The sequence below is a fragment of the Brassica napus genome, chromosome A7 (genome assembly GCF_020379485.1).
Source record: "Brassica napus cultivar Da-Ae chromosome A7, Da-Ae, whole genome shotgun sequence".
NCBI lineage: Eukaryota > Viridiplantae > Streptophyta > Magnoliopsida > Brassicales > Brassicaceae > Brassica > Brassica napus.
Window position 1 is genome coordinate 12422535 of NC_063440.1, and position 12106 is coordinate 12434640.

The following is a 12106-nucleotide window of genomic DNA, read 5'->3' on the forward strand; positions in this document are numbered from 1 at the left end:
CTCTGGACCCTCCCTGGACATGAACATTTTATCTGGACCCAAAAATCTAAATCAAAATCCACCCAAAAATATAAATCCAAAATAGAATCAAAAAGTTATAAGTACCTAGTTAGATCCGAAATTCCTCTATTCGAAAGAATTGAAACCGAAAAGAACTGATCTGAATAATTCAAGACCAAAAAAACGTTCGAATATACTTGACTTGATAAAAATTGATTCATACCCAACCTAAAAACGTAAATATCAAATATTATGATTCCATGTGTTATATTTTATATATGTTAGTTTATAATTTAGTTATAATAATTTTTTTGTTTACAACTTTACAATATTTTATAATATTTTATGTAATATGAATTTTTAAATGTCAAATTTAGAGTTTGAAAAAAAAAATTAATTTCAATTTCTAATAGTTTTATTTTTGTTATGTTGCAAAATCATAGATAAATATAAAGGATTTCGGCTAAATTTCTAAATACTTGAACCGGCTAGGATCCGCTATATATTTGTGAATTACAAGATTACATGTATTTTAATTATAGATTTAAATCGACACAGACTCAAAAAATCGGTCGAATCCGAATAAAAATCTTTTAAATACCTAAGTGGATTTACATGTGTTAGATTTGAAAAACCCATACTCGAAAGAAACTAATCCTATCTAACCGAAAGGCCTGAATGCTCAGGTCTATCCCTCCCCTAAAAACAAAACAAAAAATCTTATGTTTGCGTCCTCTAAACAAGTGCAATCGATTTGTAAACACAGAAATAATTAATAACAAATATGTAATGATAGAACACGAACAAAACCACACATGACATATATGTAAAATGGTATCAATGGTACCAATCTATAGTCTGGAAAGTCACTGAATGAAAGAAAAATCTTTTTTTTTTGTTTTAATATAAAAAAGGATAAAAAATTCTTATTTTAATTGTGTTTGAACATGCTTACCAGTTCTGGAAACGGGAAGTGTCAAAATTCGATATCTTTATGGGCGTCATCGATCCTTTTTATTTTTTCTGTCACGTTCAATATTTTTGTCTAAATTTATAATAGACCGAAATCACTAAATCAGTAGGGTTTAGTTTTTTGAAAAACAGAAAGTAGGTGAGGTCAGTTAAAAATCATAAAACCGAAGGACGAAATGCTAAAATCAAAAAGAATAACAATAATGATGACACCAAACCTAGACCAAACAGTTAGGTAATAGTTTTGTGTCTGCATCAAAGACTGCGTAATTGCTCTGCACATCATCTGCTTTTGTGTGACTCTGTCACGTAGGTTTGAGAAAAATCTAACTAATATTAGGAAACAGTTTAAGTAATTCGGATTTGATCGGATAACAAATATTGATACTACTAGATTAGTACTAATAATTAATCTCTGTCCCATCTGATAATTAAACCTATGTTGTTACTTCATGCATTACAAGACATTAAAGGCACAAAAAACATACAAATTAAACTTATAGTACTAGTAAATAAAAAATCCTAAAGAATTTTCGATTCCCAAGTAGTTAAAACATCGGAAGTACGACAATTCCGACACGACTCGTTATGAGAACCTATCCGACAACACAAACACACCTCAGCCTGAGCCCCTAACAACTCAAAGCTCCAACGTCGAGTCGACTCGGCCAAGTCAGGATTCGCTTTGCGAGTCAGCTCGTACCGATAACTCTTGGTCGTCGCTGGACCAACAGAGAGTTCCAAATTGAGTACCCAATCGTCGTCCGTTTGAATATCCTTCTCCGACGTCGTTCCGCTGCTCGTGCAGTTATTAATGTTGTTATTATTAGTCTCTTCTCGGTCTAGTAACATAGGTTCCGGTTTAACCGTCCGTTGTTGATCCGGTCCGGAGAAATCGAATCGTACCGGCTCGTCGTTTTGAAGAGAAGGAGTCGTCGTTTTGGAAGGAGGGGTTGCGGATCCGTTGATCGAACGGTGGGTGTTTGGGTCGATCCCACGGCTGAGAAGCTTCCTCTTGATGTGAGTGTTCCAATAGTTCTTGATCTCGTTGTCTGTTCTTCCTGGTAATCTCCCAGCTATCAACGACCATCTGCAAATAATGATATTCCCCAAAATTAGTAAAATTCACAAATGTTTTTTTATGTTTTGTTTCTGATATCCTCTGTTACAATTCTTGAAAAGAGAGAGGAGACTAACTTGTTACCGAATAAGCTATGGAGTTTGATGATGAGTTCGTCTTCTTCCTCAGTGAAATTACCTCTCTTGAGATCTGGTCTTAGATAATTCATCCATCTCAACCTACAACTCTTACCACATCTCTGCAACCCTGTCAAAATTTCAATAAAAATTAATCTCTATCTCTCTATATATGCAGAAAGAGATAGATGAATACGTAAATATATGTACCTGCGGCTCGAGGAAGAGATCGCCAGCAACCTTCGCCGTGTTTGCGGATGTAATCAACGAGAAGCTGGTCTTCTTCTTTGGTCCAAGCTCCTTTGTTCATGTGAGCTTTCTCACAGCATGGTGACCTTCCCATCTCTCCCTCTCTCTCTCTTTAATCGCTTCTTCTCTTCAAGCTCAGGGAAGAGGAATTGGATGTGTTTTATTTTGCAAGGAAGGAAGAGGGTTCCGGTAGGATGTTTCGTTTTGAGTGTTATTTATACTAACTAACAACCTATATTTTACTACCAAACTTATAACCAAAAATGATGTACAATGGAAAAAATTAATTTTATAACAGTCAATTTTTTTTTAAAAAAATATATTGATTGTACACTCACAGGAGGAACGTGGGGTTTCCTAGCTTTATTTTCATTCAGATGCAGATCGTACGGTTTATAGTTATTGACTTTTCTGCTCTAAGAAAACATCGTAATGATTTTACAATTTCTCAAACATCTGATTGATTGATCATTTAGAAAAATAACCATGATAACATTTAATTGCGTCATCACTAATAATTTTCAACTATTTTAGCCATGCTCATTGCACCTTTTTTGTCACTTTCTTCTGTTTCTTCCTAGTGTAACAATAAAAAGAGAGTATATTTGCCATTTTAACCATTTAACGGTATAAGCAATTCTTGCTGCATCATTCAAAGAATTATAATCTTAGCTGATCATGAAATATACCAGCAATGTTTTCTTTTTTTTTTGTGTGTGTAAAGGAAAAAGGAAGAAAGAGAGTAGATCTGAAAGAAAGTAGGTAGATTAGATTGGGATTGGGAAGATGAGTAGGTGTAGCTGTCTTTTTCAATCTGAATACTCCAACTTCGACTCTGCCCTCCAATCACTCTCTCAACACGCTACTTCTCCCATGTACTTCCACGTGTATTATCCTCTCCTATGATTTTAATTTTATCCCACCCCCTATCTATATCCTTTTTATATTTATTTTTTTTGACAAAAAATCCTTTTTATATTTCTTTCAGATTAGTTGGATAACTGAATTATTTGGGTTGGTGCATGTGTATTTCTGTCTCTTCTTGGTCTTCTACTCTTGTGTTGTGATCGTCAAAGCCATTTTCGAATGTCACAACGCAGTTCCAAGTTCTAACAATGTCGGTCCAATTATGTTAAAAACACTATTACGCAAAAATTGTTTATTATCTTTTTATATTTATCCTTCTTACAGTAGGTCATATAAACAAGTTATCAAGTCATTACAATTGATAGAGATGAGTTTTACAACGCGACACATCTATAAATAAAACATAAACTTACAAGAGTCTACTAGCAACAACCCTATGTGTTTTTTTTACCTGTTTTCATTTTGATAATTTCCAACGGACATAAATTTTGGCAATCGCACCAATAATATATTTTGACGAGGGCTTTCTGTTTTAAGACGACAAAGATTGAAATTTATTAAAACAAAATCAAGATACTTTAATCAATTATAATCAAAAGCATTGTGAGAATTCATTAGGCCTGGGCATTCGGGGTCCCAAACGGGTTTCGGTTTTATCCAATCGGGTTTCGGTTTTTCGGGTTTATCAAAATTAGCCCCATTCGGATTATATGAAAATTCGGTTCGGGACCGGTTCGGGTTCTATCGGGTTCGGGTCGGGGTTAGTAAATCTTCAAACAACCGGTACAACCCAATATACTTTCGGGTTCGGATCCCAATCGGTTTTTCGGTTTAAAAGTACCTAATTTTTACCTATTTTATAACCAAAACATGAGTAAAATCGGTTCTTCAGTTTTAAAATACCTGATTTATATCTATTTTGTAACTAAAACTTAAGTAAAATCGATTCAAAAATAAGTAACATCAACCGTGATTATTCAAAATCAAACGAAAAGTAAACATATTTACTGATAAAAAGAAAACCAAATAAATAAAAGCATAAAATGAAAACCAAGTTCTCATGACATGAGAAACATTTTTTAACAAAAACAAAATCTAAATCTAAATACTTCAAGATTCAACGGCCATCTTCAACCATCAACCTTCATGTAATAGAACCACCAACCTTCATGCAATAGAACCACCAACCTTCATGTAATAGATAAGTATTTTAGATGTTCAATATTTCATAGTGTATTTTGGATACATATTTGGAATTGAGATCATGTTTGGTACAAGATCTTTTCGAAGTTTTGAATGTTTCGGATTTTATCGGATATCCATTTAGATTCGGGTTCGGTTCGGATAATACCCATAACCCGAAATACCACAAAACAAGATCCATTCGGTATTTACGTCGGGTTTGGATCGGTTCGGATTCATTTTTATCGGATCAGATTCGGTTCAGATTTTTGGGTTCGGTTTATTTGCCCAACCCTAGAATTCATCTAAGAAATTGATAAAGATTTTTGACTGTGTGATAGAAAAGGAAAAATGAATTTATAAATTTCTTAAACAATATATTTGGGACCAATCTATCAGTCCACCAAATAGAACTAAAAGCCAGCTATTTCTTGTGGAAATATATTAATTTCCTTTTTTCTAAAAATATCTTCTGATCTTACACTTTTCCGAGGTGGTCTATACAATCCAACCGATGTTTAGTGTACTAAAAGTCAGCTATTTCTTGTGGAGATATATTAATTTTTTTTTTCTAACAAAATCTTTGATCTTACACTTCTTCCGAGATGTTCTACAATCCAACCGCTGTTCAGTGTATTAAACTTAACCACTGTTCAATTAAAACATTCTGATGTCCACTATTCAATGTTTTATGGCAGCCATAAGCTATATATGGATAATTTTTTTTGCTAGAAATGTAAATAGTAAACGAACAGAAGATTACAAGTGTTGACTTGAAGTCTAAGATGCTTCAAGAAGTCAATTTACTTGTACAAACCCAAAAAAATATTTAAAAAAACTTGAAGAAGTATAATAGGACTAATCTAGTAAAGTAGATTAGTGCTAACACAACTGATGTGATTCTAAGCACTAAACTTTAGGAGCTTAAGTGAATTTGAGCCAAGGATTCATAAGCTATGCACAAAATTAAGAACGATCATAAGAGTTATATGAGCCCATAACCACATGCCTTCATTCAGCGGTACGCTCCGAACGGGACATTCCGTATATTTCGCCGACTTTTTCTTCTTCTTAATACGTATTCTGTATCACTAAGACGTCACTCGCCAGGCCCAACCTGACTAATTGCAAACAAGCTTTTTAATTTCCTCATATATAATCAAAGGTGATACACCAAACTTGCAAAAATATTTGTATCTTCTAGCTATTGGCTAACATGAACCGAGTGTCTTATCACTTCTGGATAATTCGGTAGATTGCTCGGTAAGTCCTATCAAGGCATCGTCATAAGGAAGCACGGTTGGAAATTGTAAAAGTTTGGTATTTAGCAGTCTTAAACGCTTTGCTTTATGTAAGTTAGATACAATCATACAACTTTTACTCATGTTTTGTTGCTAAGTCTCTCAGAGAATTAAAAGCTTTAAATATAATTCAGTTATGTCCAAAATATAAATTATCAGTAACTTTTTATATTATACGTGCAAGTTATACAACAAAAAATTACTAAGATAGATACATGTTTATCATACAACAATTTGTATAGTTCTATCTTTCCACTCTTTGAGTGTGATTGGAAGGTAATGGTAGCGATAATAAAAGTAGAGTAACAAAATTTTCTAGCGATAATCAAAATAGAGTAACAAAATTTTCTGCAAGTTACTCTCTTTTCAACCAATCAAGCCAAATTGATTTTCTGCCCATTTACTCCAAAAATGATTAAAAGTAGAGTAATCTATTACTCTATAATAAATGTAAGGAACATTATACTCCGAGTTTAACTTTTGGTGTTCTTCCATTTTTCACCTATTTATTTCTACTACTTTTACTCCACCAAATACCAATCAAAACTTTTGGAGTGATTGGTGGAGCCGTAAGAAGTGACTTTAACTCTAATTTTCATCTACAGCCTTAAAAACTATCAATCATATTTTATATTAATTTTTAAAGATACAACCAAAAAATTAAAATTGCAGCAAAAAACAAAAATAACTCTAATTTTCATCTACAGCCTTAAAAACTATCAATCATACTTTATATTAGTTTTTAAAGGTACAACCAAAAAATTAAAACTACAGCAAAAAAAACAAAAAAAAACTCTAATTTTCATCTACAGCCTTAAAAACTATCAATCATACTTTATATTAGTTTTTAAAGGTACAACCAAAAAATTAAAACTGCAGCAAAAAAAACAAAAAAAAAATAGCCGTAAAAATTTTGTTTTCTAAAGCCACATCTTTTTAGCTGTAGGAAATTTTAAAGCTATATCTCCTAAAAGTAAATAAAAATTTTACATACTAAATTCTAAAGTAAATTTGCTACAGTTGCAACCCAACCAATCATCTCCTTTGTTCCGTGATACAAAACAGTTATACAATTATTCATGATACAAACACAGTAAAAAATTAATAGTAAAATATGCCAGTCCAAAACAAAATGATCAAAAGCATTTCTGGATTAAAACAAAATGATTATGAACGATCGAAAATACACAAAATGATCAACAGTGATCCTATCCACGATGAAGTTTTTCTTAAAAACTATTTTGCTATACAGTACGTGAAAACTCAATTTTGATTGTGTCAGTTTTTTCCTTTTTACCGTATGTATCAAATCATATAAATTGTAAATCTATTGAGTAAAATATTTTTGTAACTTCATAAACGAGAAAATAGACATTTAAATTCTCAACTATTTGAAATCAACAAGTTTAATATGAAAGTATTGCTTGCACGATTTTGTTCTCTAACTAATAGTTGACTTGACAACTTGATAACCAAAAAAATCAACTGTTAAATCATAAATAACTTACCTTGGTTTCATATCAATTTTTTTTTCTTATTATACACAGCTTCATAGGTCCAAAGAACTAATCTGTGTTGCTGCGGTCCAAATGTGAAATCCGCAGTTGCCGGGAATCGAACCTAGGTGGCGGTACTCACAACTGTGAATCTTTTATCACCAGAATTAGATGTCCCGGTTAGTTTCATATCAATTATCCTTTCACTAAACCTAAAAATTTTGAAATTCTCAAATTCAAATTTTAATTCTGAGTGAAGACGATTTCTGACAACGATAAAAACGATTTTCAGTGATTGGACTGGATTTTCTCTCTTATTACGGATAAAAAATCTAATATAGGACATTTAGAAGAAATTGAACCAATATACATCTAACAGTAAGAGCATGTACATCAATGAACCCCCCCTTGGGGTTCATTGGATTTTTTTATAAATTTAATGGTGGGGCCAGTGAACAGTGTTGAACCCTCTCATATATGGTTATGCATCAATGAACCTCAAGTTCGGGTTCATACGAATAAAATAATATATTTTTGGGAAAAAAAACAAAGTTTGAGAAAAATAAAAAATTTGTTTTTTTTAAAGAAGTTGTAATTCAATACATTGAGAATTCATAAACTTAGAAAATATTTTTAATTAAATTGTAAAAGGTTTTATTCAATACATTGGAAATTCAAGAACATACAAAAGATTAGTCACTACGATCATCAAATTTTGCCCATACATTTTCAACTAAATCAGCTTTGAGACGCTCATGAATTTGTGAATCCCGAACCTGATTGCGAATGTTAAGCATATCAACATTCACACTTTCTCTCCTTCTCACCTCCGAACTTCGGCTAGATTCTCCTGACTCGAACTCAGATGTATTAGCTAGAATGTATCCTTGTCTTTCGTCCTCTACTATCATATTGTGCAATATGACACAGGCTCTCATTACCTTTCCTATCTTTTCTTTGTCCCATTTAAGAGCAGGGTTTTTAACAATTGCAAACCTCGATTGCAAGACTCCAAATGCCCGTTCTACATCTTTTCTGGTCGATTCTTGACGTTTTGCAAATGCCACTGCTTTAGGACCTTGAGGAAGCGGGATGGATTGGATAAATGTTGCCCAATTAGGATAAATCCCGTCGGTAAGATAGTAGGGCATACGATAAGTGTGGTTGTTCACCTTGAACTTCACTTTAGGAGCTCGACCTTGTAAAATTTCATCAAAAACCGGTGACCGATCAAGAACATTGATATCGTTGAGTGTACCTGGTAATCCGAAAAATGAGTGCCATATCCAAAGATCTTGTGATGCCACGGCTTCTAAGACAATTGTCGGTTTTCCCGAACCACGTGTGAACTGACCTTTCCAAGCAGTTGGGCAGTTTTTCCACTCCCAATGCATACAATCGATGCTGCCTATCATTCCCGGAAACCCCCGTGCCTCTCCAGAATCAAGTAGTCTTTGAAGATCTTCAGGTGTTGGTTTTCTTTGATACTCATCTCCAAACACTTGTATTATCGCTTCCGCGAAATTCTCCAAACATAAAATTGCAGTACTTGCCCCAAGTCGGAGATACTCGTCATTTGCATCTCCGGCACGACCGTAAGCCAACATTCTCATAGCTGAAGTGCATTTTTGAAGTGTAGAGAGGCCGTTCCTTCCATGACCATTTCTCCGTTGTTGAAAGTATGGAACTTCATTACCTAGACGTTCGACAATGCGAAGGAACAATGACTTGTTCATTCGAAAACGTCGCCTAAACAAGTCGTGTGTGTATGTAGGATTTTCACTGAAATAGTCTTGCCAAAGTTGCATGTGTCCTACTTCCCGATCTCTTTCGATATATACTCGTGTCTTCGGCTGTTTGGTTAGAGCAGACTCGATGTAATCATCAATTTGTTGGTCGACCATTTCTTCAAATACTTCATATACTTCATCATCTGAGTTGCTTGACATTGTTCCTGTTTTTGAATGATTATTAAATATTTATAACTTTTACTGGTCCAAATCAGCTAGAGTATTCATTGAATTTTTTTAGCTTTGCATAATTATTAAATATTTATAACTTTGAATAATTCTTGAATATTTAAAACTTTTAACAATTCGATGAACTCTTTGTATTATCCAAACTATTGAATATTTCTAACTTTGAATAATTATTACAGGTATGTTTAACAAAAGTGTAAGTTTTTGTTTAAAACTTACGTTTGGTTCTTGGTTCTTGGTGGTTGTTTGGTTGCTTCTTGTTGGTGATGTACGTTGAGGCAAAGAGAAATGGAGTTGAACATGTGAATCGAAGAGTAACAAGAGAAGCAGAGTTTTTTGATTTATAAAAGCATACATCAAGAGAGCATATTTATATATGCTTGTTTTGTTACATAACCCGTGACAAGTACAACCCGTGAAACAAAGCATTGTAGAGAACAAGTACAACCCGTGAAACAAAGCAACATCAGTGTAGAAACCAACAAAAATACTACACTGCATCCGATAGACATAAAGCATACGACAGAAAAACAGACACCAACCCGTGAGACAGCAACAGACACCAACCCGTGATCGTGCAACTCCTGACAAAGCAACCTGCACAACAATAACGTGACAACATAAGTTAATTACTACACATATTGAGGCAAAAAATAAAGAAAACACAGATTCGATCAAGCAAGTTAACCAAATCAATCAAGTAGTTCAGATATGAGTTTCTGTTTGAGGGTTATTTCGTTAGGGGTTAGATCAGTCTCAATCTTGGCTAGTAGAAGTTGTAGGATTTTGTGCTGGGAGATCTTTTTTCTCTCAGCCAGGATGGTCTCTATTTGATCGAATGCAGCTTCTTTCCCGTGCCTCTTGCGTTTGGCTGCTTTAGCAGCCTTAACACCAGGTGGTCTAACCTCGTCCTCAGCCATTACCTGTTCAGCTTCCTTCGTTTTCTCCTTCCCGCCATCTCTTGACTTCAAAACTGACTTCCACTTCTGATCATGTCTCAGTTCCCTCCAACAGTGTTCCATGGTGAATTTGGCTTGGTAATCATTGAAGAAAATCTCATGGGCAGCCTTCATCACATCATCATCATTTTGACCACTTGATTGGTGCTTCAAAGCCGCGTCATAGCTGCCTACAAACTTGCAGACTTGCTCGTTGACCCTTCCCCACCTCTGCTTACACTGACCCCACTCTCTTGGAGCGCTGCCAGTGAGCAGAGTGCTAGAATTCACGTACGCCTCTATTCTCCTCCAAAAGGAGGTGATCTTCTGCTCATTACTGACAATAGGGTCCTTGCTCGTGTTCAGCCAACCACTGATGAGCACAAGGTCCTCTTTAGTTGTCCACTTCCTCTTGGAAGCCGGTTTCACTAACCCAGTAGAGTTAGCTACTGCTTCTGGAGGGTCGCAGTTAGGGTATGGACTGCTCTGCGAAGCTAGTAGGGAAATGAAACCGGAAGTTTGTGTGGAAAAGGGTTCCATGGTTTTGGTTTATGTTTTAGTTATGGTTTAGGTATATTTTTAAAGATAATGGGGTTATGGACTGCTCTATTTAAGGTTGTTTTCACGCAGGTAGTAGAGCTAAATTAAATTCAACCAGCCAAGCATTGAATATAAAACCTAATGGAGAACAACTACTCCACACAGAGAACTAAATACACATCAAATCAACAACTTAATACTATCAACTACTTAAAGACAGATTTAATTCCACTCTACTTTTCTGAGCAAGGCTACTCTTACTAATAAATACTTCTAGTTCTAGTTATACTTCTAGTTCTAGTTATCAAGGCTAGTTCTAGAGAATTTTAAAACGCGAATTTTAAATACTTCTAGTTCTAGTTATCAATTCTTCTAGTTCTAGTTATCAATTCCCGCCAAACACATTACAGTCTACATCACAGCTAGAGATGGGTTAGAACATTTACCTCTCTATTTCAGTCGAAGCACAGCTTCTCTAGGGTACCGACCTGGACAGTGAGGCTTCGAACCTGTTCCTGGACAGGCAAACAACAAGAATACAGTGTTACTCATTAATATTAATAGAGGACATACATATTAAAGCAACAGAAATAAAGCAAGCTCCAGGCTCAATCTGGTATTTACCTCCAGGCTCTCAATCTGGTAATTGAGACTCGGCACCCCCTTGATAACCTCCTCAGCCTCTTCCAGACGCTTCCTCAGCCTTTCCATCTCCTCCTGGACACCAACCACCCAAGGATGACTATAGTGCAACCCATTATCCTTGTTGACAACAGAAAACAAAATATTAGAGACAGTTCGAGTTTCATAAATTTTAATGACATAGATTAAGGAAAATATACTAACTTCATAGTTTATGCACGTGAAGAACCTCTTTCCAGGATGACTGTCGTAGTCTTCCTTCCCCCGGACCTCGTCAATGATTCTCCCACCGCAAGCACACCGTATTGGAATACCGTACTGTGAATCCTCCACGAAGCCTAACATGTCACAGTACTCCTTTTGTTGTTTTGAATGTTTACGTTCTTCTGAGGGATCCATCTGCACCACAAAACGAATTGATTAGAACAAACTAATGCCAAAATTCTTATAACCCAAACAGATATCTCCACTCTATTAGAACAAACGATTCCTAACAAAGAAACCCCCTTTTCAAATTCATATCGACTCTATTAAACCGTAAAAAAAACCCCAACTTTATGCAGGCCGACTCTATTAAACAAAGAAACCCCCTTTTCCAATTCATATCGACTCTATTAAACCCTAAAAAAAACCACAACTTTAGGCAGGCCGACTCTATTAAACAAAGAAACCCTCTAATCGAGCACAGCTAATAGAAATCTCTCAGACTCGATTTAGACTCGATTTAGAACCCTAACAAACAA

General features: G+C 34.9%; 3 protein-coding genes across 3 annotated transcripts; all 3 read right to left on the bottom strand.

Annotated features, from left to right (window-relative positions):
- Window positions 1–1426: 1426 nt before the first annotated feature.
- On the bottom strand, window positions 1427–2606 carry LOC106397230 (transcription factor MYB3). The gene is made up of 3 exons (NM_001315751.1): window positions 2380–2606; window positions 2170–2299; window positions 1427–2062 (listed from the first exon to the last, which is right to left on the bottom strand). The coding sequence occupies exons 1-3, from the start codon at window positions 2510–2512 to the stop codon at window positions 1495–1497; spliced, it is 831 nt and encodes a 276-aa protein (NP_001302680.1). The 5' UTR covers window positions 2513–2606; the 3' UTR covers window positions 1427–1494.
- Window positions 2607–7956: 5350 nt separating this feature from the next.
- LOC111212573 lies at window positions 7957–9213 on the bottom strand. The gene is made up of 2 exons (XM_022714131.1): window positions 8661–9213; window positions 7957–8462 (listed from the first exon to the last, which is right to left on the bottom strand). Exons 1-2 carry the CDS (start codon window positions 9211–9213, stop codon window positions 7957–7959), a joined length of 1059 nt encoding a protein of 352 aa, XP_022569852.1.
- Window positions 9214–9935: 722 nt separating this feature from the next.
- Window positions 9936–10721, bottom strand: LOC111212572 (glutathione S-transferase T3-like). Its single transcript, XM_022714130.1, has one exon. It carries the CDS (start codon window positions 10719–10721, stop codon window positions 9936–9938), a length of 786 nt encoding a protein of 261 aa, XP_022569851.1.
- Window positions 10722–12106: the final 1385 nt, after the last annotated feature.